The 27,998-nt window shown below is 26.2% G+C and overlaps 2 protein-coding genes across 2 annotated transcripts; both read left to right on the top strand.

The window, feature by feature from the left end:
* Positions 1-1,835: 1,835 nt before the first annotated feature.
* Positions 1,836-27,997, top strand: LOC123266166. Its single transcript, XM_044730195.1, has 11 exons — positions 1,836-2,027; positions 2,101-2,197; positions 5,765-5,911; positions 11,815-12,561; positions 18,128-18,475; positions 18,922-19,005; positions 19,125-19,512; positions 21,745-22,453; positions 24,222-24,542; positions 24,950-24,985; positions 26,657-27,997. Exons 1-11 carry the CDS (start codon positions 1,971-1,973, stop codon positions 27,980-27,982), a joined length of 4,260 nt encoding a protein of 1,419 aa, XP_044586130.1. The 5' UTR covers positions 1,836-1,970; the 3' UTR covers positions 27,983-27,997.
* Positions 14,212-24,681, top strand: LOC123265203 (microprocessor complex subunit DGCR8-like). The gene is made up of 6 exons (XM_044728858.1): positions 14,212-14,257; positions 18,128-18,475; positions 18,922-19,005; positions 19,125-19,512; positions 21,745-22,453; positions 24,222-24,681. The coding sequence occupies exons 2-6, from the start codon at positions 18,133-18,135 to the stop codon at positions 24,552-24,554; spliced, it is 1,857 nt and encodes a 618-aa protein (XP_044584793.1). The 5' UTR covers positions 14,212-14,257; positions 18,128-18,132; the 3' UTR covers positions 24,555-24,681.
* Position 27,998: the final 1 nt, after the last annotated feature.

Here is a 27,998-nt window from a genome sequence, read left to right on the forward strand (position 1 = left end):
AGTTGAATCTCATATTGACAGCCATTCGACAGCGCTATCACGCCTTTTTTTGACTTTAATCTAAAAAATTAACTGCAAGAGTTTGAACTCTTCTGATTGAATAAATTTTTTTTAAATTAATTTTTATATTTTTAAAAGTAATTAATCATTTATGGAAATTGTTATTAATAAACTTTAATAAAATCGATTATTCAATTAGATGAAACCCCCAATTATCGACAGGGGTCTAAATATTGACACCCTTAATTATTTTTAAATATATTTAGTAATCTGTAATAAGAATAACTATCATATAAATTTTTATTAAATTCTAATTAATTAAAAAATTGAAAAAAATTACTGTCAGTTCTAAATATTAAATATTAATTATTAAAAAAAAATAAAAGCATCAGTTGATCAAACCTTACGAACGTTTATTTTCTTAACAACTTTGATTAGAAAAGCATTTTTTTTAAATTCCGAGTTTAAATTCATTTCTTCATCTAATAATATCATCTTTTTTTTTTTTTAATTAACAATAGATGAAAAATTTATAAAATTGAATAATCGAAATTAATTGTATGCTTTAAAATATTTAAATAATGGGTGTCAATAACTAGTTGATAATTTTTAAGTTGAATCTCATATTGACAGCCATTCGACAGCGCTATCACGCCTTTTTTTGACTTTAATCCAAAAAATTAACTGTAAGAGTTTGAACTCTTCTGATTAAATAAATTATTTTTAAATAAATTTTTATATTTTTAAAAGTAATCAATCATTTATGGAAATTATTATTAATAAACTTTAATAAAATTGATTACTTAATAATAAGTTTGGATAAATAAGAATAAGCAGATGATTGTAGGCATGCTTAGTATAGGTGTCAATAATTGGGGCGAAGGTATGTCAATAATTAGATCAATCAGTTTTTTAAACTGCCAATAATTGGTGTCTCCGAATAATCTATTTAATTATTTAAAATTAATTAGTAAATATCAGTGATTATCATTTTAAAAAATTTGATTAGTAAAAACATTACTTGAGACATTACCACAAACAAAATTCATCGATATTGATATTTGATTGCTTAAAAAAAATCAAATCATAAATTTGTCTTTAATAGAGTCAATAATTGGGGCATTTACCTTACCTTTAATTTTTGCTTTGAAGATATTTTGAAAATTTGGAGAATTTTTTTTTTTTTTAATTTTTCCATTTGATTTTTTGAAAATATTTTTTCTAATTTAATAAATTAAGCACAATATAAAAATCAAAAATTTCGGATAACTTTATTATTATTATTTTTTAAATAAAAATTAATTCAGCAAATATTTAATTATTTAAAGAATTTTGGTGACAAATTATTGCAAAAAAAAATAAATTCAATTTTTTATAAATTTTTTTGTTAAATAAATTAAAAAAATGATCAAGTGATTGCTAACTTTAATACCATAATTTTAAATCCAAGATTGTAAATAAATATTTTGCACATATTTATATTTAATAAAATTATAATACTGTAAATTGAAATAATTATTTAGGTATAATATAATTTTTTATTTTTAATTAATTTACTAATTTTTGTGACATAAATTATAAAAAAAATTAAAATTTTTAAAAATAAAAATTGCAATTTTTTTTAAATATTTTTTTTTTATAATTGTAACAAAAATTGCATTTTCTATTTTTTTTAATTTCTACTTGTCAATTTTTTTTTGCCATAAATTTTTAAAATTAATAAAAATCTGCTAAATTAATTTTCATAATTAAGAGTCACTAGACTGAAGAATTTTTTTTTTATTTTAATTGCAGATGACCCGTCGATAAAGTGAAACACTTCTTCAGTATTATTAATGTATAATTGCGTGCAATACAGTGTTTATGTCTGAGAATATCTAGAGCATTGATTGTAATAATTAAAAAATAGAAAAAAAATTTTTTTGACGTTTTTATAAAATAGTAAAAAAGTAAATTAATAATTTTTAAAAATGGATAAAAATTATTCACTTGAAAAAGTTATTGTTAAAGTTGAAAAAGATGAAGAGGTAAGGTTAAGTTTTTGAAATTATTTTTTTATTATTTATCTGAGAAATTAATAATAATAAATTTCTGTTTCAGGATTTTCAAGAGGATCAATCAGTTTTTAATTGTGAAGAACATAATTTAGGTCAAGATTATCCTGTTGATGTTGAGGATATTAAAATAGAAGAACCTGGTAAGAATTTCAATTGTAACTAAAGTAAAAGACCCAATACCTTAACGATTTGACAATTATTATTTTATATTTTATCTCGTATTCAATCAAATTAAACAAACTTTTCTTTATTAGAAACCTCAATCTTTTTTTTTTTACATAATAAAATATAAATGAAACTTTAAATTACATTGGAAATATTGAAAAAAAATGTTAATAATGTCAATAGTCTTAGATTTCTGACTTATCAAGGTCTCTTAATGGTTTTGCTAAGAAATCACTCGATGATCTTAAGCTCATAGAAACCTAATGGAAACATTTTTCACTAAAACTTTTTTTTTATGTATTAATACAAATACTAAGAATTCGATGCAATTAATTGATAATACAAAATAGACCCTATTGTTGTTTAAAATTTACTGTTCGTCTATTGGTACACCCGAAATGAGCTAATACCCAGTATCGGAACAGTCAGCCATATATTGATATTATTTATTGACATTTACGATATATACTGTGTTGATTGTTTACATCAAGCACAACAACAAAAATTTTTAGATAGATAGATAGATAGATATTTATTTGTCCTTAGAGCCGAAGCTCCCTTAAGGCCATCAATAAGCAATACATTTTATATATATATATATATATATATATGTCGGAGAATAAAGTACAGCGAAGTATTTTCTGTCAAAGTGATGAGAATATTCTTTAGGATATTTCTATTTTTAGTAATTTTAAGAAATGTACTATTACTTTAATATTTTGTAAAATAAGTTTTAACGAAATTGTTTTATTGCGGTAGGCTTAGGCCTAGGTAGGCACATGGTGGTCAACGTAGTCGGGATCCCAGGACGATAGAGGTATCATAAAATTAATATGGAAAAGAGAAATATGCAGCAGGCAGACTATTTGAGAATAGTTGGGGAAAAGACAGTCTTGATTTGGAATTGAGATTGAACGGACGTCCTGGTGATCGCGAATTCGTTATTTCCTTAGTCTCGGTCTATCGCAAGATATTTATAATTTTGTTAGCATTCTAAGTTAAATTAATCTTGTACGAGTTTACCTACTCATTCTTGATAATTGATCTTATTGTAATTGGGAATATTAATTAATTGTAATAATAAAAATGGGTAAATCACAAAATGCTGAACCTCTAACAAAAGATCCTGCCTCTCCGACATATATATATATATATATATATATATATATATATATATATATATTTATTTATTTATTTTTATTTATTTATTGCCAGGATAATATACATACATACATACATATAATACTCAAAATACACATATATAGTATGCACCTATAGAGATGAAAATTAATCATCTGTGCATAGGCCTGGTTTAGTTTTAACTTAAGTATATTATATTTATAATTATGTCCTGTTTTTAATTTAATATATATATAAATATATATATATTAGGGTGGCACAAAAAAACCGACTATTTTTATTTTTTGAGTCCCAAGTGAAAAAATGTTAGTATTTGATGTTTTAAGAGCCCTCACCAAAGGACAACTTAAAAAAAAATTTTTAAGAGGTCACTCCAAATTTTTTAAAATTTCAAAAATCGTCAAAAATCGAATTTTTTTTTTTTTTAATTTTTTTTCTCGTTACGGTATAATTTTATAGACTAAAAAAAAAATAAGTTTCTGAAAGTTTCAGTTCAAAATTTAAATTTTGAAAGGTCGCTCATAATATTTTTTTTTTTTCTTTAATTAGTCATATCGCCGACTTTAAGTGTTGGGAGTGGTACGTTGGGGTCCTTTTGGTTTGAAAAAATCTTAACCTACGCGGCAAGGTCAAATTTCAACCAAGCTGGTTTCTAAGACCAGCTTGGGATTCGAACCCACGCCTGGCAGTTGATTAAATAAAATTATTAAATTAAAAAAAATTATATTTTCTATGTTGTGCTTGATTTTTAGTTCATCTCGTGATGTATTTTTATCGATTATTGTACTAAATAAAAAAAAAAAAATGCATGGAATTTTAATTTGAATAGTAAAAGGTCGCTCGAAAAAATCTAAACTAATGCACTAATAAATTGAAAAAAATTATGAGCGACTTTTCAAAATTCAAATTTTGAACTGAAATTTTCAGAAACTTGTTTTTTTTTAGTCTATAAAATTATCCCGTAACGAGAAAAAAAATTAAAAAAAAAAAAAATTCGATTTTTGACGATTTTTGAAATTTAAAAAAATTTGGAGCGACATCTTAAAAATTTTTTTTTAAGCTGTCCTCTGGAGAGAGCTCTTAAAACATCAAAAACTAACATTTTTTCACTCGAGACAAAAAAAAAAACCGACTATTTTTTTCATAATTTAGCCATAATTTATAGCTAAATTTGTCATTAAAGACAAATTTGGGAACTGGGGAAATAAAGGATAAAGGGGGGAGGAGGGACCTTACTCAGTAGGAATTTTTCGGTAACCGAAAAAATAATTCAGACAGCCCAGACCGGGACTCGAACCCGGATCATTTGGTTACGCCCCAAAGGCTCTACCAGTTAAGCTATCCGAGACATTGTCCGTAACTACCATTCCGTCACCTAATATATAAATTTAATAAATTTACAGTAGTTAGTTAGTAAATTTATAAACACTTTGAGACACTTTGAAACAGAAATTATAATTAATTAAACAAATATAATAATGATTTTAATTGTCATTAGCCAGAAAAAATTAAAAAGATGCATTTTGAAATTCAGGAAGATTATCAACAGTTGTGAAATAACATTTAATACAGAAAGTAATTTTATTATAAAAATTGTTTCAAATATTCGTAAATTTTAACTTGAAGAAAAAAAGCAAATTTCTGTTTTGAAATTTTCTTTTTTACATAAGTGTCGTCAAGTATAATCTCGAATCGTTTATTTTTTTTTTTTTGGATTTTTAGTAAAAATTTATTTGATTTTTTAATATTAAATAATTATTGTTAGTTTCACTATGCATACATGTCATTTGAGTTCTGAATTAACTGGTTAATTTTTTATAGGTAGTAGTAGGATGCCGAAAGTTAAGTCGAAGATAACATTTTATAAATTAGTTTTATAAATTCAGAAAAATTCACATACAGTATTATGATTTGTTAATTAATTATTTAATTAATCCAGCTTACGAAAAGCGGACTCTTTAGATTAAAAAAATTAGTTTTATTTATCGTTCCGGTATTGGGTCAACCATATTCCGGTATTGGGACTAGGCATTTAAGGTGTTCCGATACTGGGTCTTTTAGACTTTTTCAAAAAACATGTTTTTTTTTAATATTAAATTCGACAAAATTGATAAATTTAATTATTTTCGTGTAACTACATGTTTATTCTATATGATTGGATGAATTATTATTACTAATGAACCATTTGAATATTTTCTAAGTAATAAAAACCAGTCATGTACCCTTCGTCGTTCCGGTATTGGGTCTTTTACCTTATATTATACTTTAAAAATTTTTATTATTCACTTCACAAAAAAATTATTAAAAAAAAAATGTAAAAATTGTTTGACTTTTATGAACTGTAATTTTTTTTAAATTAAATTATCTTGTTTGTTATGATATTAATAAATTTTTATTGACAGGTATTAAACACGAAAATGAAGAGAATCCTCAGTATAATCCGTTGTTAATTCGAAAAAATTTCCAACCACCTATGGTAACTATTAAAACACGTGAAATAAATTTCGAAACAGTTTACGTTGAAGATACAAATCCTATTTTTGATAAAGGTATTTATTATATTGATACTCACGTTTTAAAATTTCATAATTTATATTTAAAAAATTTTAGGATCGATAGTTGAATTTTAATGAAAATTAAGTTAGCCGAGATCCGAAAATTTTTAGAATTTTTTTTATTGAAAAAATTATTACAAAAAAAAAATTGCATTTTTAAAAAACTATAAGTGCAGTTTTTAATAAATATTTTTTGTTATAATTTAATTAATAAAAAAATATCGAAAAATTAAAAACGTCGCACGGAAAAAAGTTAACTGTAATCTTCACTCGGACTCCAGTTAATTTTTATAGTTTCAAACAGTAAAGCGGACATCGGGGTGGCAAAAATATAAATATTATAGAACTTAAGGTAGTACGGTTATGAAAGCAATAATTTAAGAAATCCTCGAAACTTAGAATATAAGTCATTAAATACATAATACATATGCTGTTAAAATTTGAAGACGATTTACCGTACCTAGCTTGAGATAATTGCAATTGAAAATGACATTTTTGTACATGTAACATAGGAGAAGCGTGGGAAAATGACAGTATTTTTAATTTTTTCCATCGAAGGAATTTCACGACTTTATCGAAAAACTAGTAGATTGAAGAATATGATATTTCGAACAATTAAAAAAAAAATGAAAATTATTTACCGTGTAGTTTTCGAGATTAATTAAAATAAATTTCACTTTTAGAGGATTATTTTTAGGAGAGGGGGTACGAAAAACAGCCGCTAGTCACTGAAACCGTAGTGTGTGTGTATATGTATAGAGAATATAGTAGTCGACGAGTACAGTAACGTTAAAAAATCTTAACCTACAACCTTAGCTCTGTCGATACGTATAACATGGATAGTGAGCCAAAATTTTTTATCTGAATTGTCGCGGAGGTACTACCTTAATGTAGAAAGTATAAAAGCCACAATTTATAATTTAATATCCAAAATAAGTGATTAGTAGCTGTCACTATAGTAAATAACGACTCTTTCATCTTAAAAAATTACAGTTTCAAAAAGTAAAAATTCCCATTTCAATATATAGTCGATATTATGAGGAGAAGGGGAACTCAGATGAAAGAGAAGGGGGTCTCACTCTGGGAGAATTTAACATTTGAAACAGTAAAAATTATACTTTTAAAATATACATTTTACCAGTCCAAGCAAGTCAATAATTAGTTTGATTTTTAGCGTTGCGCTTAAAATTTACCATTTTACTTTGTAAATATTGACGTTGCTTATATTAGAAATTTACTAACTTTATTTTATACTTTTTACATATCATAAGATCATTTTTTAGGTACGAAATGATAAATATCAAAGTCTGAATTCTTAATTATTATACTTTAACATTTTAGACATTTACATAGCGAATATTTCTGTTTGATAAAGTATTTTCTTCCATGTAAAGAGTAAATTGTAACGTTTAAATGGTAAAAATTATATAGTGAATAGTAAAATCAGGATTTTACTGTTTGAAATGGTAATTTTTAGCAGTTGATCATTACTTATTATAAATCGACTGTTAATATTACAGTTTACTTTTTTCCGTGTACAGCGTTGGATAATAAGATTAACCAAATCAAGAAACTAATTTATGAAGGAAATTTAAGGAAAGACACACTGAAAAAAGTAAACTGTAATATTCACTCGGATTCCGGTTAATTTTTATAGTTTCAAACAGTAAAGCGGACATCGGGGTGGCAAAAATATAAATATTACAGAACTTAATGTAGAAAGTATAAAAGCCACAATTTATAATTTAATATCCAAAATAAGTGATTAGTAGCTGTCACTATAGTAAATAACGACTCTTTCATCTTAAAAAATTACAGTTTCAAACAGTAAAAATTGTCATTTCAATATATAGTCCATATTATGAGAAGGGGAACTCAGTTGAAAGAGAAGGGGGTCTCACTCTGGGAGAATTTAAAATTTGAAACAGTAAAAATTATACTTTTAAAATATACATTTTACCAGTCCAAGCAAGTCAATAATTACAGTTTGATTTTTAGCGTTGCGTTTAAAATTTACCATTTTACTTTGTAAATATTGACCGTTGCTTGTATTAGAAATTTACTAACTTTATTTTATACTTTTTACATATCATAAGATCATTTTTTAGGTTCGAAATGATAAATATCAAAATCTGAATTTTTAATTATTATACTCTAACATTTTAGACATTTACATAGCGAATATTTCTGTTTGAAAAAGTATTTTCTTCTATGTAAAGAGTAAATTGTAACGTTTAAATGGTAAAAATTATATAGTTAATAGTAAAATCAGGATTTTACTGTTTGAAATGGTAATTTTTAGCAGTTGATCATTACTTATTATAAATCGACTGTTAATATTACAGTTTACTTTTTTCCGTGTACAGCGTTGGATAATAAGATTAACCAAATCAAGAAACTAATTTATGAAGGAAATTTAAGGAAAGACACACTGAAAAAAGTAAACTGTAATATTCACTCGGATTCCGGTTAATTTTTATAGTTTCAAACAGTAAAGCGGACATCGGGGTGGCAAAAATATAAATATTACAGAACTTAATGTAGAAAGTATAAAAGCCACAATTTATAATTTAATATCCAAAATAAGTGATTAGTAGCTGTCACTATAGTAAATAACGACTCTTTCATCTTAAAAAATTACAGTTTCAAACAGTAAAAATTGTCATTTCAATATATAGTCCATATTATGAGAAGGGGAACTCAGTTGAAAGAGAAGGGGGTCTCACTCTGGGAGAATTTAAAATTTGAAACAGTAAAAATTATACTTTTAAAATATACATTTTACCAGTCCAAGCAAGTCAATAATTAGTTTGATTTTTAGCGTTGCGCTTAAAATTTACCATTTTACTTTGTAAATATTGACGTTGCTTATATTAGAAATTTACTAACTTTATTTTATACTTTTTACATATCATAAGATCATTTTTTAGGTACGAAATGATAAATATCAAAGTCTGAATTCTTAATTATTATACTTTAACATTTTAGACATTTACATATCGAATATTACTGTTTGAAATAGTATTTTCTTCCATGTAAAGAGTAAATTGTAATGTTTAAATTGTAAATATTATAAAGTGAATAGTAAAATCAGGATTTTACTGTTTTAAATGGTAATTTTTAGCAGTTGATCATTACTTATTATAAATCGACTGTTATTTATTACAGTTCACTTTTTTCCGTGCGGCTAACTTTCGTATTATGGAATTTTAATATTTATAAAATTGAATTTAAAAATTATTAAATAAAGTGCATAATATTCTTATGATACTTTAATAAAAAAATTAGAAAATAATTTTTTTTTTTAATCAAATTGTAGCTAAAAAAATTATTTATAAAATTAAAAATTTTCTTAAAGAACTCAATATTACAATAATTCATTTAAAAAAAAAAAAAAAAAAATTTTGTGTGGTTTCATAAACCCACGATGCAAGTGAAACTTTTTTTGTCTTTTTATTTCTAAAGAACATTTAATCTTAAGGCATCTTAACGATAATGTAAATTTTTTTATTCACTTTATTGCGATGGATAACAATATAGCCAGTGAATTAAATAAACCGGTCAACGAGAGAAAAACCAAGAACAGTGCGAAAGAACCCGCCGATGAAATAACTTTACGCCGTAGGAGACTAAATGCTGAGAGAGTTCGCGCTTATAGAAAAAGGAAAAAGGCTCTCGGTGAGTTAGTTTAATTTTTATAGTGAATTTAATAATGAAAATGAAGTTAGCTGACATTTAAAAATTTTTAGAAATTTTTTATTGAAAGAATTTCAATTAAAAAATTAAAAAAAAAATAATTCACATTTAAAAAACTTGAAAAACTATAAGTGCAATTTTTTAGAAATATATTTTTAGTTGAAATTTAATTAAAAAAAAAAAATAAAAAATTTTTAGACGTCTGCTAACTTCAGTGATATTATTTTTATTTATGCAGTATTTTAATTTTTATCCGGTTCATTTAATATATTTCATTTTAGTTCATTAGTTTTTTAAAATAAACTATTTTATTTTATTTAGGCCTTAAGTTATCTTCACAAGCCGAACTACATTCTGATTCGCTGGAAAAAGTTGGTAGACTGTCGACAGATGACATGTCGAGTACTAGTACGGATCCAGAGTCGAGTGTTGGATCTAATAAGCTTATGTTTAAAAGTAACGAACCTATATCCGAAAAAATTCTGCATAAAAGGCGACTTAACAGGGAAAGATGCCGCAGATATCGTCAAAGACACAAGCTCTTAGTTCTTAATCCACGTCTATCACCTAAATGATTCTATTAATTGTTTATTCCGTACTCTAATACTCAAATTTGAATTAAGTTTTATAATTTATAACATAAATATTTTCTCTACTATTAATTGTTCAAATTTTAATAATAAAGTTAAGATTAAAAAGACAATTTTAATACCGTAAATTAAATAATTTTTATTTAAATGCCTACAAACCGAAAAAAATTTCACTTGCATCGTAGTTTCAAAAAACTACACAATTTTACTTGTACAATTTTTAAAAAAAAATGTATAATATTATTATTATACAATTTTTGAAAAATCTTTTAACAAATAATTATAGCAAAAATAATTATTTATTTAGTAACTTCTCAAAATTTTTTGGAAGAATTTTTTAAGCATTTACTTGAAAAAAAAAAATTTTAAAATTGTCAAGTGTCTGCTAATTTGTAATTACGACTTTCGTTAAATTGTGCTGCACTTTTTGAACTATTGACGTTTTTAAAGATATAAGCTCATCCCGATGTTACACTCATCAAGAGCTTTCATTTGAGTACCCACATGCATTTTTGATATATTTTTCATACATACATATATATAATATATATAGATATATGAAATATATGAAAAATTGATGTGGGTACTCAAATGAAAGGTCTTGATGAGTGTAACATTGGGATGAGCTTATATCTTTAGAAATGTCAATAGTTGACAAAATACAAGGTCATTTCTTAATTATTGATATTTTTAATGATGTAAGCTCATCTTGATGTTACACTCATCAAGAGCTTTCATTCGAGTACCCACATGCATTTTTGATATATTTTTCATATATACATATATATAATATATATAAATTTATAAAAAATTGATGTGGGTACTCAAATGAAAGGTCTTTATGAGTGTAACATCAGGATGAGCTTATATCGTTAAAAATGTCAACAGATATCAAGATACCAGGTCATTTCTTAGTTAGTTATAAAGATATAAGCTCATCCTGATGTTACACACATCAAGAGCTTTCATTTGAGTACCCACATGCATTTTTGATATATTTTTCATATATACATATATTATAATATATAAAATATATGAAAAATTGATGTGGATACTCAAATGAAAGGTCTTGATGAGTGTAATATCAGGATGAGCTTATATTTTTGAAAATGTCAATAGTTCACAAGATACACAGTCATTTCTTAATTATTGACATTTTTCAAGATGTAAACTCATTTTGATGTTACACTCATCAATACCTTTCATTGGAGTACCCACATGCATTTTTGATATATTTTTCATATATACATATACATATAATATATATAAATATATGAAATATATGAAAAATTGATGTGGGTACTCAAATGAAAGGTCTTGATGAATGTAACATCAGGATGAGTTTATATCTTTAAAAATGTCAATAGTTCACAAGATACAAAGTCATTTTTAATTATGTATGTGGAGATATTTTCGAATGCAGCCTAAATATCATCATAAATTGAGTATTGATAAAAATGAAATGAAACCTTGAAAAGGCACAATTCCAGATCAAGACTTTTTTAACAATACCAAATTTAACTATAAAAACCCAATTTTATCATAAGACTATTCTGGAAACAAAATTTCTCTTATTCTCTTAATAATATAGATTATATTTAAATATTTCAGATAATTTCCAAGAAGAACTAAAAAAATCAAAAGTCCAAATAAAAAGATCCAAAAAATACGAGTGTGATTATTGCAAGCATAAATTTTCTCATAAAAACGCTCTACTTGTTCACATCAACAAACATATGACCACAAAATACAGATGTGAGATCTGTTCAAAAAGTTACATCTCAAAAGAGGGCCTGTCTCTTCACACAGCTCGGCATACAGGCGACATGCCCTACGAGTGTGAAATTTGTGCTTCTAAATTCGGGGTCAAATTTACTTACGACAATCACATGCGAATCCACAACGGCGAAAAGCCCTTCGCTTGTAACGTTTGTTCCTCGAAGTTCCGCGAAAAAAGCCAGCTGACCGTCCACCAGCGGATTCACTCAGGTGACAAGCCCTACACTTGTAACTTTTGCTCAGCGAAGTTTCGTCACAGTGGGAACTTGAAGGCTCACATTAGAACTCACACCAACGAGCGGCCTTTCAGTTGCGAGAAATGCTCCGCAAAATTCCGGGATCCTTCGACCCTAAGGAGGCACAAGCAAATTCACAGTGGAGAAAAAAGAGAAAAACGGTATTCTTGTGAAATTTGCTCCTGCAAACTTAGAGATAGTTACAATTTGAAAATTCACATACGCAGACATACTGGAGAGCGGCCTTTTGCTTGTCAAATTTGCTTCTTGAAATTCATCGAAAAGCGCTCGTTGAACAAACATATGAAAATTCATCAAAAGAAAATTAAGGAAGAAAAATTGTGACCTTTGTTTATTGAATTTTTTGTTTTTTAAGCCTTCAGAAATACCTCTAATTGTTTCTTTAAAGATATTTTGAAAATTTGAGAAATTTTTTATTAAAAACATTTTTTCATACGTAAAAGTTTCATATTTTCTAATTTAATAAATTAAGCAAAATCAGAAAATCAAAAAATTCTTTATTTAAAAGTTTTCAAAAATTACTTAAATAAATAAAATTTTGTTTTTTTAAATAATGACTTTTGTTAAATTGCACTGTACTTTCTTAAATATTGACGTTTTTTACATTATAAGCTCATCCCGATGTTGGCCTCATCAAGAGCTTTCATTTGAGTACCCACATGCATTTTTGATATATTTTTCATATATACATATATATAATATATATAAATATATAAAATATATGAAAAATTGATGTGGGTACTCAAATGAAAGCTCTTGATGAGGCCAACATCGGGATGAGTTTATATCTTTAAAAATGTCAATCGCTATTAGGATAAAAGGTCATTTCTTAAATATTGATATTTTTAAAGATATAAGCTCATCGCAATGTTACACTCATCAAGAGCTGTCATTTGAGTACCCACATGCATTTTTGAGATATTTTTCTTACATACATATATATAATATATATAAATATGTGAAATATATGAAAAATTGATGTGGGTACTCAAATGAAAGGTCTTGATGAGTGTAACATCGGGATGAGCTTATTTTTTTAAAAATGTCAGTAGTTGACAAGATACAAGGACATTTTTTAATTATTGACATTTTTTAAGATATAAGCTCATCCCGATGTTTCTCTTATCAAGAGCTTTCATTTGAGTACCCACATGCATTTTTGATATATTTTTCATATATACATATATATAATATATATAAATATATGAAAAGTCGATGTGGGTACTCAAATAAAAGGTCTTGATGAGTGTAACATCGGGATGAGCTTATATCTTTAAAAATGTCAATATTTCACAAGATACAAGATCATTTCTTAATTATGTATCTAGAGATGGAGCATTTTCGAATCCAGTCTAAATATTTATTAACAGAAAATCAAAAATGGCTAACTTTATTATTATAATTTATCAATAAGAATAATTATAGCAAATATTTAATTATTTAAAGAATTTTGGTGATAAATTATTGCAAAAAAAAATAAATTTAATTTATTATAAATTTTTTTGTTAAATAAAATAAAAAATGATCAAGTGATTGTTAACTTTAATGCCATAATTTTAAATCCAAGATTGTAAATAAATATTTTGCACATTTTTATATTTAATAAAATTATTATACAGTTAATTGAAATAATTCTTTAGATATAGTTTTGTAATTATTTATTTTTTTTATTTTATTAATTAATTAATTGTATTGTAAAAAATTAAAATTGAATTTTTTAAGAACAATTTGTTTTTTAAAATTAAAAAATTCTAAAGTGACAGCTAAACTTAATCATTATTTTTATTATCAAAAAAATTACTTTTAAAAAAGCGCGCTACGTTTAGATGGCGCTTCTGTAGAAGACAAAGCATCCATGTTTGCAGTTGAGTCTGGTACATCTGATTGCATGTTTGTATAATAAAAAAAAAATATTTTTTAATTATATTCATTTTATAAATCGTTTAATTTGTTCATAAAAAATTGTAAATAAGAATAATTATCTAATTGCACTTGGTAAAATTATAAAAAACTGTCAGGTGAGGTCAATTTTTAAATGTCAAGTTTGTAAAAAATAATATACATGTTTGACATTTTATAAAATTACAATTACAATTGTTATTAACTTACTGACTTAAATTTTAAATACTTGTCTGTTGGAATTTTTATTTAAAAAAAAATTCTTGTAAATTATGACAAATTTGTACTGAATAATAAATTGCAGAAAGAGGTTAGACTCAACCAGCACAGGAGCGATTTGTCATTAACGTTTCTGTCTGGTTTTTGGGGCTGCCAAAAATTATAAAAAAAAAACAAGATAATTCAAGAAAAAAAACGAGTTTAAAAAAACAAGATTACTAAATTATAGTAATAATAATAATAATAATTATTAATAATTTATCACGGATCTAACGCAGGCTGGAAATGCTGACATCAATGCAAATGTCCAATTTTCGTTGCCATTCTTGTACGGATGGTTCCAAATTGATTGGACTTTGGGCTCATTGGTGAAAGTGACCTGGCCATACTCTTCATATTTTAATTTCATAATTTTAAAACTCAAATCAAATGTTTTAACTCTTTTTAATAATTTTTTTTTTTCAGCGAATAACAATAAAGTTAGCAGTCTCTTGGGCAAGATAGTAACTCTACTCTTTACTTCTCTATTCACAAATATCTCTATACTAAATAGTTCAATACCTAAATAACACTATTTCTAAATTTCTCTATTCTTAAATAACTCTATTCGTAAATTAACTTTTATTCTAAATTTGTCTATTCTCAATTGTCTTTTTTTCTAAATAACTTTATTTGTAAATATCTCTATTCTTAAATAACTCTATTCGTAAATTAACTTTTATTCTAAATTTCTCTATTCTTAAATAACTCTATTCTCAAATATCTCTATTCCTAAATAATAACTATTTCTAAATAACTCTTTTCGTAAAAATCTCTATTCTTAGATAACTATGTTCGTAAATTAACTTTTATTCTAAATATCTCTATTCCTAAATAATAACTATTCCTAAATAACTCTTTTCGTAAAAATCTCTATTCTTAAATAACTCTATTCGTAAATTAACTTTTATTCTAAATTTGTCTATTCTCAATTGTCTTTATTTCTAAATAACACTATTTCTAAATTTCTCTATTCTTAAATAACTCTATTCGTAAATTAACTTTTATTCTAAATTTGTCTATTCTCAATTGTCTTTATTTCTAAATAACTCTTTTCGTAAAAATCTCTATTCTTAAATAACTCTATTCGTAAATTAACTTTTATTCTAAATTTGTCTATTCTCAATTGTCTTTATTTCTAAATAACTCTTTTCGTAAAAATCTCTATTCTTAAATAACTCTATTCGTAAATTAACTTTTATTCTAAATTTGTTTATTCTCAATTGTCTTTATTTCTAAATAACACTATTTCTAAATTTCTCTATTTTTAAATAACTCTATTCTCAAATATCTCTATTCCTAAATAATAACTATTTCTAAATAACTCTTTTCGTAAAAATCTCTATTCTTAAATAACTCTATTCTTAAATAACTCTATTCTTAAATAACTCTATTCGTAAATTAACTTTTATTCTAAATTTGTCTATTCTCAATTGTCTTTTTTTCTAAATAACTTTATTTGTAAATATCTCTATTCTTAAATAACTCTATTCGTAAATTAACTTTTATTCTAAATTTCTCTATTCTTAAATAACTCTATTCTCAAATATCTCTATTCCTAAATAATAACTATTTCTAAATAACTCTTTTCGTAAAAATCTCTATTCTTAGATAACTATGTTCGTAAATTAACTTTTATTCTAAATATCTCTATTCCTAAATAATAACTATTCCTAAATAACTCTTTTCGTAAAAATCTCTATTCTTAAATAACTCTATTCGTAAATTAACTTTTATTCTAAATTTGTCTATTCTCAATTGTCTTTATTTCTAAATAACTCTTTTCGTAAAAATCTCTATTCTTAAATAACTCTATTCGTAAATTAACTTTTATTCTAAATTTGTCTATTCTCAATTGTCTTTATTTCTAAATAACTCTATTTGTAAATATCTCTATTCTTAAATAACTCTATTCGTAAATTAACTTTTATTCTAAATTTGTCTATTCTCAATTGTCTTTATTTCTAAATAACTCTATTTTTATATATCTCTATTCTTAAATAACTATATTCGTAAATTAACTTTTATTCTAAATTTGTCTATTCTCAATTGTCTTTATTTCTAAATAACACTATTTCTAAATTTCTCTATTTTTAAATAACTCTATTCTCAAATATCTCTATTCCTAAATAATAACTATTTCTAAATAACTCTTTTCGTAAAAATCTCTATTCTTAAATAACTCTATTCTTAAATAACTCTATTCTTAAATAACTCTATTCGTAAATTAACTTTTATTCTAAATTTGTCTATTCTCAATTGTCTTTATTTCTAAATAACACTATTTCTGAATTTCTCTATTTTTAAATAACTCTATTCTCAAATATCTCTATTCCTAAATAATAACTATTTCTAAATAACTCTATTCTTAAATATCTCTATTCTTAAATAACTCTATTCGTAAATTAACTTTTATTCTAAATTTGTCTATTCTCAATTGTCTTTATTTCTAAATAACTCTATTTGTCAATATCTCTATTCTTAAATAACTCTATTCGTAAATATCTCTATTCGTAAATATTCTTAAATGATTTAATTATAGAATATTTTTGAAGCTACATAAAAAAGAACGAGTGTATTAATTTATTAATTAATTATAATTAATCAAGTAAGGAGTTTTGAAAAACTTAATTTTCATTGTTAGCGCAATTAAAATTGATATTAACTTAGAAAAGTGCGATACTTTACTATGTACAGAGTAAATGATTTTTGAGAGAAGCTTAATTTTAAAGAAAATAGAAGAGATAAAACTGCTCTTGTTTATTGCGTACCGGATATCTGAGCTTTAAAGAGTGTAAAGTTTAAAAAATTATTATCAATAGAGTAAACAATTGTTGAGGTAAGTATATGTTTATGAATTTCTTGTAATTAAGCTTACAATTAGTATACATTTTCAATACGACGTACGAATTAATCACTCTGTATATTCCTAGTAAAGTATCGCGCTTTGCTAAGTTCATAACAATTTTGATTTTCGCTGACAAAGAAAACTAAGTTTTTCAATGCTCCTTAATTGATTAATTATAATTAATTCAGTCGTTTTTTTAAATGTAGCTTCAAAAATATTCTATAATTAAATCATTCAAGAATAAAGATATTTACGAATAGTTATTTAAGAATAAGGATTTTTACGAAAAGAGTTATTTAGAAATAGTTATTATTTAGGAATAAAGATATTTGCGAATAGAGAAGTAAAGAGTAGAGTTATTATCTTGCCGTCTATTGATAATTTTTTAATTTTATTTTATAAGTGAATTATTTAAAAAAATTTTATTTTTTACTTTTCAATTTTTTGATATCTAAAAATTTTTTGGATTTTTTTTAATTGAAAAATTTTTACAAAAAAAATAAAGAACAATAACTTGAAAAGCTATAAGTGCAATTAAAAAAAAATATTTTTTATTTATTTATTTTATTTATTTATTTATAGTTTAATAAGAGACAAAAAATTACAAACGTTGGCTAACTTTAGTATTATAATTTTTTGACATCTTTTGTTCCAAAAATTATAAAATATTTTTTAAATTAATTTCCATAAAAAATTACAAATGCAAATTTTTGAAAAATAATTTTTTTTTAATTATAATAAAAATTGCATTTTTTATTTTTAAAAATTTTTTGTTTCAATTTATTTTTTCAAAAAATTGTCAAATATCTGCTAAATAAATTTTCAGTGTTATTTTTTATTCACATCAATATAAGTGTTGTAATTAATATTATCATTCTGACAGTTATAATGGAACCAAATGAAATAGGAGATGTTAACATGGAGATAACACCAAACGAAGAAGAAAAGGAATTTGGCGAGCCAGCGTGTAAGAAGCGAAAGTTATCCGAGTGTCCGTTTAAAAATAATTTACAAAAGAAGAATAATGATAGACAAAAACAAGAACAAGAAAATGAAAAATTGTCAAGCTCGGAAATTGAGGAAACTTTTAATGATGATTTAAGACAGTTTGATGTTCTTGATGATCTTGATCATCACTCGGATCAAGATGACTCGGGAAGTGATTCTGACAGTATTTACAGTGTTGATTCTGATATTCCTGATGAGGAAGTTCATGCCATGTTAGAAGAAGGTATTCATTTAATTTTTTCAATTTTTATAACTGACTAATTATTTTTTATAAACATCTCAATTTTCCTTGTTTTATTTGTTCTAAATAATAAAATATTTGCTAAATTAATTTCCATAAAAAATTATATTTAAAAAATTGTATTTTTAATTTTTGTCAATTTTTTTTTTTAATTTATTTGTTACAAAAATTATTAAAATTATTAAATATCTGCTGAATTATTTTTCTTAGATATTTAAAAATTCTTAGAATTATTATAAAAAATTAATTATTAAAAAAAAAATATTTTTTTTTAATTTGCATTTATAATTTTTTAAAATTTCTACTTGTAGAATTTTTTTATTAAATTTTTTTAATTGTATTTTAATTGTTATAAAAATCTAAAAAAAAATTTATCATTTAGTTTGAATATTAATAAATTTTTTTTATTTAATTTTATATTCATTAAGGTCTGTCGGAAAAATTAAAAAATAAGCGAAAAAATCTAGATGATTGTATGCCTTATGAAGAAAAAGAGAAGCTAGTTTTACAAGGTAAATTTTTATTATTATTATTATTATTATTGATATTGATGTTGTTGTTATTTTTATAAATATTATTATTTTTTATATTAATTTTATAAACTTGTTAATTTAAATGAAATTTTTTCCAGAAATCGGGCATAATCACTTTGACGCCTTGCCTGAGGGCTGGGTCCAGGTTACACATAACAGCGGAATGCCTCTGTACCTACACAAGCAGTCCAGAGTGTGTACCCTGGCGAAGCCTTACTTCCTGGGCCCAGGAAGTGTTCGCAAGCATGAAGTCCCGGTTAGCGCAGTTCCTTGTTTGCAGTACAGACGCGCGCTCGAGGAGGAGAATGAAGAAAAGAGAAAAGAAACTGAACGCGAGTCAAGCGGAATTGGAGCCTCCAATCTGCCCAGTGCTAGAATTGAGACGATTCAAGAAAATTTGGCCAACCATTCGCTTGACAGTGAGCGGTTGAGGAATTACTGTCAGAAGATTTTTAGATTTAAAAAAATCAAGGTCATGAGATTCCAGTAAGTATTTTAATTTTTTCAAGTAGAAAAATTATTTAGATTATAAGCACTTGGTCGAAAAAAATAATTTTTGAATTATGGTTTTAAGGATCTTTTTAAGTGAATATAGAAATTAATTTATTAAAAATTAAAAGTTTTACTAGGGAGCAGTCACTACGTGACTGCTCAAAATTAAAGATTGTAAATGAGAAAATTTAGACTTGATGATTTTTTGATATTTATGACACTATACATAGTCTGGGTACTTTTTAAATAAATTTTAAAAATAATAGTGCTATCACAGGATCAATTACTAATTATTTAATGGACAAATGTCACGGAACAAATTTATAGAACCAACAAACTATTAAAAACTACTCGAAAAACTTTAAATAAAAAATCGACTACTAAAAAATATATTAAACCAAAAGGCACTAATTCTTATGAAGACCTTTCTGATGATACCAAATTAAACTACAAAAATTCCTTCAAAAATAATAATATACTCGTCGGAAAATTTTCCTTACTCTTGAAATTATTTAAATCATAAATGACTATCGCTGAAAAAATATCAAACTCAATTTACGATAAAGATATACCCGTTTAAAATTTTTCTTAGTCTCTTAATTATATAAATTAATTTTTGACAAATAACCACATTGACATGTACAAAAAAAAATAAATAAATAAACAATTTTTGTTTATCGCGAATTTCTATTCTATTTATAACAACGAAAAGTTATAATAATAAATGAACTATTTTAGAAAAGGAAATGAAACATTTAAGATGCACTATTTCAAGTCTCTTTTTAATGATCCTAAATTTAATGAGAAATTTTATCATGTATTATATTATTATATATTTTATCATTCTCACCAATAGTCAATTTATGATGATAAGTATTTAGACTGCATTCAAAAATTCTTTATCTCTAGATAGATAACTAAGAAATGTCCTTGTATCTTGTGAAATATTGACATTTTTAAAGATATAAGCTCACCCTGACATTACATTCATCGAGACCTTTCATTTGAGTACCCACATCAATTTTTCATATATTTCATATATTTATATATATGTATATATGAAAAATATATCAAAAATACATGTGGGTACTCAAATGAAAGCTCTTGATGAATGTAACATCATAATGAGCTTATATCTTTAAAAATATCAAAAATTAATAAATGACCTTGTATCTTGAGAACTATTGACACTTTTTCAGATATAAGTTCACCCCGACATTACACTCATCGAGACCTTTCATTTGAGTACCCACATCAATTTTTCATATATTTCATATATTTATATATATGTATATATGAAAAATATATAAAAAATGCATGTGGGTACTCAAATGAAAGCTCTTGATGAATGTAACATCATAATGAGCTTATATCTTTAAAAATATCAAAAATTAAGAAATGACCTTGTATCTTGTGAACTATTGACATTTTTAAACATATAAGCTCATCCTGATGTTACACTCATCAAGACCTTTCATTTGAGTACCCACATCAATTTTTCATATATTTCATATATTTATATATATTATAAATATGTATATATGAAAAATATATAAAAAATGCATGTGGGTATTCAAATGAAAGCTCTTGATGAGTGTAACATCATAATGAGCTTATATCTCAAAAAATATCAATAATTCAGAAATGACCTTGCATCTTGTCAACTATTGACATTTATAAAGATATAAGCTCACCCTGACATTACACTCATCGAGACCTTTCATTTGAGTACCCACATCAATTTTTCATATATTTCATATATTTATATATATGTATATATGAAAAATATATAAAAAATGCATGTGGGTACTCAAATGAAAGCTCTTGATGAATGTAACATCATAATGAGCTTATATCTTTAAAAATATCAAAAATTAAGAAATGACCTTGTATCTTGTGAACTATTGACATTTTTAAACATATAAGCTCATCCTGATGTTACACTCATCAAGACCTTTCATTTGAGTACCCACATCAATTTTTCATATATTTCATATATTTATATATATTATAAATATGTATACATGAAAAATATATAAAAAATGCATGTGGGTACTCAAATGAAAGCTCTTGATGAGTGTAACATCAGGATGAACTTATATCTTTAAAAACGTCAATATTTAAGAAAGTGCAGAGCTATTTAACAAGAGTCATTATTTAATAAAGTTCTATTTATTTATAGTTCAAGGTTGCTAGTATAAATTAACCCTTTTATTAAATTTACAGATCATGGTCAGCACGCCGCAAATTTACTAAGAACAAGAAGAACCGTAAGCAACTGGAGCGTCCAACCTTGCCTGGAGGAACTAAATTGATAACATTCCCTATCGGAACTGGCACCGGATCCGGAAGCGGAAGTTCTGGAGCTGGAGATGACAGCTCCAACCAACGACCACCCAAGCACTGGATAATGAACCCTTCGGGCAAGAGTTTCGTCTGTATTTTGCACGAATACGTCCAGCATGCTTTAAAAAAACAACCAACTTATAAATTCAAGGAATTAGAAAACGCAGCTACGCCCTACTCCGCAATTGTCTGTATCAATGACATGGAGTACGGAGTTGGGTTTGGCAGCAGCAAGAAGCAAGCCAAGGCCGATGCAGCGCGCAAAACCTTGGAAATTTTGATCCCTCAAATGCGCGACAAAATTTTGGGAGAAATGGCCACGGACAGCTCGACTAATGCTGAGAGAATTAAAGCCTCGCGGGGTGATACTGATGCTGACTTGTCGTTCTTTGATGACATTTCTATTACTGATCCTCGAGTGGCTGAATTTTGTGCCAAGACTACTGAACCCTCGCCTCATGCTATTTTAGTTACTTGCTTACAGAGGAATTTTGGGCTTGGTGATGTTCAAATTAATTACTCGGTTAATACGTTAAAGCATCAGCAAAATGAATTTACTATGCGAGTTGGTAAACATGAAGCTAAAGTTGTAAGTATTATTTTATTATTTTAATATTGAAGTTAGCTAACATCTTTAATTTATAAATAAAGAATTTATTTTTAAAAAAATTTCAATAATTTTTGGACCTAATACTAAAGTTAGCCGGCGTTTTTTATTTTTTACTTACTTTATTTATTAAATTAGAACTAAAAAATTGCAATTAGTATTTAGGCTGCATTCTCTAGATACATAATTAAGAAATGACCATGTATCTTGTGAACTATTGACATTTTTAAAGATTTAAGCTCATTCCGAGGTTACACTCATCAAGACCTTTCATTTGAGTACCCACAACAATTTTTCATATATTTCATATATATGATATATATTTATATATGAAAAATATATCAAAAATGCATGTGGGTACTCAAATAAAAGCTCTTGATGAGTGTAATATCGGGATGAGCTTACATCTTTAAAAATGTCAATAATTAAGAAATGACCTTGTATCTTGTGAACTATTGACATTTTTAAACATATAAGCTCATCCTGATGTTACACTCATCAAGACCTTTTATTTGAGTACTCACATCAATTTTTCATATATTTTATATATTTATGTATATTATATATATGTAAATATGAAAAATATATCAAAAATGCATGTGGGTACTCAAATGAAAGCTCTTGATGAGTGTAACACCGGGACGAGCTTATATCTTTAAAAACGTCAATAGTTAAAAAAATACAGTGCAATTTAACAAAAGTCATTATTTAAAAAAAATTTTTTTTTAAATTAATTTGCAATTTTCTAAAAACATTTTTTTTAATTTCAATTTAATTAATAAAAAAATGTTTGCACATCAGTTAATTTTAGTATCATTAATTTTGATCTTTTTGACACTTAAATAAAATTTTTAACTTCCCGCTAAGAAAATTAAAAATTTTCAAAATTCGGGAAGTTATTTTCATCAAATCTCGACGTTTTGAGGTTCTAGGAAGCTTTCCTGACTATTTCCGCGGTGATGTCACCGTGTCTGTATGTATGTATGTATGTGTGTGTGTGTAAATCTCTCATAACTTTTGAACGGATCATCCGATTCGATCGAAATAAGCGGCGTTCTGAAGAGTTCCTTTGCCCCTAGAATTCTGATACTAATTGACAGAATTTGAGTCGATCAATTTTGAGAAATCTCAAAAATAAAATTTCCAAAAATTCGTTTTTTTTTAAATATCTTTTAAACGGCTAAACCGATCAATTCCAAAAACTAATCAACTCTTCACCTTAAAAAACCACGTCGATTGCCACCAGCCCGGTCAAAATCGGTTGATTTGTTCGTGAGATATCGTTGTCGAAAAAAATGTTTTTTTCAGAATTTCTATGAAATTTTTAGTCTGACCAGTTTACGCTGAAAAATTTTTCAAAAAACTGCGTTGAATGCCGTCAACCGCGAGAAAATCGGTTAATTCATTCAAAAGTAATTGCGGTTTGAAAATTCCAAAAATAGTGTTCTATAAAACTTCCATTAGACTTTTGAGCTCGAAGAGCTCAAAAGCACAGAACAGCGATTGATTTCAGCTCGGAGAGCTTAAAATTATACAAAAATTATATTTTTGAGCTCGAAGAGCTTAAAAAATAAGTGAATTGTTGAGCACTTAGATGTGGAGGTAGCGGGAAATTTAGGGTCAACCGTTTTCCTAATTTTTTTATAATAATTTATTTGTTTAAAAAAATAATCAAATGTCAGCTAATTTCAGTATAATAAATATATTATAAAGTACTTTTTATAAAAAATTAATTTCATTTTGAAATCAGGTTTGCAGAAATAAAAAAGAAGGCAAGCAACAAGCGGCCCAGGCGATTTTAAAACTCCTCCATCCAAGTATTCCCAGTTGGGGATCTCTGCTCCGTTTGTACGGATCGCGCAGCGTCAAGTCTTTCAAGGAGAAAAAACAACAGGAGCAAGAGATTACTTTGCTCCAAGGAAAGGCTGCTGTTAACCAGCCAAATCATGCTATTCTGAACAAACTTCGCCATGAAATGAAAAAATTATCCGAGCAACGACAAGCTGTTCAACCAATCGGTAAATTTATATCCTCAGACCTTCCGAGCGGGTCTGCTGCCAATTTAAACAACGTTAATTTATAGTCTGCTGATACTTATACTTTTCTGTGATATGTTAAAAAAATTCTGTTTAAATCAAATCATGTATCAGTCCATTTTTTATAAAAATTTTATTGCTTTTTGTAATTAAGTAATAAAGTGTTTTTGAGAACACGTGGCATTGTGGCATGGAATTTGTGTTCTAGATTTTAATTTTTAAGGAAAATTTTTACCGACAGTTCACTAGGCAGCACACTGTAATTTTTGGTATAATTAAGTTAGACTTGTATATTTACATTTACACTCTCTGTGTTTACTTTTTTATTTTGAACAATTTTTGTAATGTTAATTAAAAATAAAAAAATTGAATTGTTAATTAAATTTAAGAAGATTTGTTAAAATAGTTTTAAAAATATTTGTTAAATATGGAAGGCAATATTTCTTTTGAGGAAATATTTTTAAAGACTGAAAATCAGGTAAGGGTTATGTTTTTATACTAATTAATAATAATAATCAATAAATATTTATTGTCATTATTTTTAATAATTAGAAAATGAGTGTCAATTTTTTTGTTTTTACAATAATTATATTATTGTTAAAAAATTTTTACTAAAATTAGCTGTCACTTAATTTTTTTAACAAAAAAGAATTATTTTTAAAAAACAACTTTTATTTTTCAAAATTATTTTGTCATAATTTAATTATCAATTTGCTAAATTAATTTCCATAAAAAATTATAAATGCAAAATTTTATAGTTGCAATAAAATTATTAAAAAAATTGACATTAGAATTAGCAGCTGATAATTTTTTAATTTAATTTAAAAAGAAAATTTTTGTTAAATTGCACTGTACTTTTTTAACTATTGACATTATCAAAGATATAAGCTCATCCTGATGTTATACTCATCAAGAGCTTTCATTTGAGTATCCACATCAATTTTTGATATATTTTTCATATATACATATATATAATATATATATAAATATATGAAAAATTGATGTGGGTACTCAAAAGAAAGGTCTCGATGAGTATAACATCGGGATGAGCTTATATCTTTAAAAATGTCAATAGTTCACAAGATACGACGCCATTTCTTAATTATTGTCGTTTTTCAAGATATAAACTCATTCTTATGTTACATTTATCTAGAGCTTTCTTTTGAGTACCCACATGCATTTTTGATATATTTTTCATATATACATATATATAAATATATAAAATATATGAAAAATTGATTTGGGTACTCAAACGAAAGCTCTCGATGAGTGTAACATCGGGATGAGCTTATATCTTTAAAAATGTCAATAGTTCACAAGATACAACGCCATTTCTTAATTATTGACATTTTTCAAGATATAAACTCATTCTTATGTTACATTTATCTAGAGCTTTCTTTTGAGTACCCACATGCATTTTTGATATATTTTTCATATATACATATATATAAATATATATATGTATATGTATATATCTATATATATATATATATATGTATATATATATAGATATATACATATACATATATATATATATATATATATAAAATATATGAAAAATTGATGTGGGTACTCAAACGAAAGCTCTCGATGAGTGTAACATCGGGATGAGCTTATATCTTTAAAAATGTCAATAGTTCACAAGATAAAAGGTAATTTCTCAATTATGTATCTAGAGATATTCGGCTGCCCAATTTCAAAACACAGTAACCGACAATTTTAAGATTTTTAAAAATTTTTTTTATTAAAAAAAATTTGCGCGCCATATTGATAAAAAATTTGATTTATGGATGGAACATACTTGAATATAATAAATATTTTTAAGAAAAATTACTTGTAATTAAAAGGTCTAAAAGTTATAAGAAATGCAGCAATACTGAAAAAAATCAGGTATAAAAATTTTGCAATTACTGTGTTTTAAAATTGGGCAGCCGTATTTTCTAATGCACTCTAAATACTTATCATCATAAATTGACTAGTGGTAAAAATAAAATGAAACCTTGAAAAGGCACAACTCCAGGTCAAAACTTTTTCAACAAAATCAAATTTAACCATAAAAACCTATTTTATTTTATAAATTTTGCCTTTTCTCAATAATATAGATTTATTTGTCAAAAAAAAAATTTTTCCTAACTTATAAAAATTTCAGGATTGTCAAATCAAAGAAGAAGATCAATTAGACACCTGTCAAGATTACCCCATAGACATTGAAGAAGTTAAAATAGAATCAAATGTATCTCCAAAAAACTTTAACGAGAACAGACCATTTACATGTGACAGCTGTTCAATGAGATTCCTAACAAAAGGCCACCTAAAACGTCACATGCAAGTGCACACGGATGAAAAACAATTCACCTGCGACGCGTGTTCCAAGCAGTTCCGCCAAAAATGTAACCTAAAATTGCACATGCAAAAGCACTCGAAAGAAAAGCCTTACAAGTGCAAAGTATGTTCGGCAAAGTTCGGGTACCGTCGGTCGTACGAGTACCACATGTTAGTGCACAAGGACGTAAGACCTTACGAGTGTGAGTTCTGCGGCTCAACCTTCCGCACGAGGACTCTGCTGAACAACCACGTGCTGATCCACAAAGGAGAGAAGCCATTTGCTTGTAAAGTCTGTTCCATGAAGTACCGGAACAAGTATTACCTAAAAATACACATGCGCGTGCACACCGGCGAGCGGCCTTACCAGTGCGACATCTGTCCGGCAAAGTTCGCCATTTTGAGCAACCTTTCGCGGCACATGCGCGTTCACACCGGCGAGAAGCCCTTCGGCTGCGACCTTTGTTCCGCGAGGTTCGGCCAGAAGGTGGCGCTCCAGGAACATCAGCTGATCCATGAAGACCAAAAGCCGTTCGAGTGCGACCTTTGCACCGCTAAATTCCGTGTAAAAAGAGGCTTAAAAATCCACATGCGCACTCATAAAAAAAAACCATTTATTTGTCAAGTTTGTTCCCAAAAATTCCGCGATAAAGCTTCCCTGGAACAGCACGTTTATTTGCGCCACAACACTGTTCTTTATAAATGTAATGTTTGCAATCAGTTGTTCAGAGATATTTTAGAACTGAACACACACTTGTTGGTTCATCGTCCTGAACCACTTTTTGTATGTGATACTTGTTCCGCGCAGTTTTGTTCCAAGGAACAGCTGAGCAAGCACCAGGCTATGCATTTAGTGGAAAAAGCGTATATTTGTAGGGTTTGTTCGGCTACTTACCGGATTAAGAGCGAGTTTTTGAAGCACGTGATGAACCATCAGGAAATTGATTTAAGTTCTCAGTCCGCGGCTGTTAAGGTTCTTAGCAAGAGACATTTTTATGTCTACAATCAGATCAATGTTCAAAGTAAGGCTGAGTCTGAGTCGGATGATGGTGAAGGGTTCGATGGAGATGAAGATAAAGATCCTTTGGAGGTTACTCAGCAGATAGAGGCTAAAAGTGTTATTTGGGTTAAGAAAGATTTAATGGCTAAATAAAGTTATTTTGTTATTC

Source organism: Cotesia glomerata, linkage group LG5 (assembly GCF_020080835.1).
Source record: "Cotesia glomerata isolate CgM1 linkage group LG5, MPM_Cglom_v2.3, whole genome shotgun sequence".
Lineage (NCBI taxonomy): Eukaryota > Metazoa > Arthropoda > Insecta > Hymenoptera > Braconidae > Cotesia > Cotesia glomerata.

What these genes read in the sequence shown, in the direction of transcription:
- LOC123266166 (XM_044730195.1), top strand. Translation starts at nt 1,971, where the DNA reads ATGGATAAAAATTATTCACTTGAAAAAGTTATTGTTAAAGTTGAAAAA. An exon ending in AAATCCTATTTTTGATAAAG is followed by an intron (nt 5,912 to 11,814) that starts GTATTTATTATA and finishes TAAATATTTCAG; the next exon opens with ATAATTTCCAAGAAGAACTA. An exon ending in TTTTAAAGACTGAAAATCAG is followed by an intron (nt 24,986 to 26,656) that starts GTAAGGGTTATG and finishes TAAAAATTTCAG; the next exon opens with GATTGTCAAATCAAAGAAGA.
- LOC123265203 (XM_044728858.1), top strand. Translation starts at nt 18,133, where the DNA reads ATGGAACCAAATGAAATAGGAGATGTTAACATGGAGATAACACCAAAC. An exon ending in AGAGAAGCTAGTTTTACAAG is followed by an intron (nt 19,006 to 19,124) that starts GTAAATTTTTAT and finishes AATTTTTTCCAG; the next exon opens with AAATCGGGCATAATCACTTT. An exon ending in GTAAACATGAAGCTAAAGTT is followed by an intron (nt 22,454 to 24,221) that starts GTAAGTATTATT and finishes TTTTGAAATCAG; the next exon opens with GTTTGCAGAAATAAAAAAGA.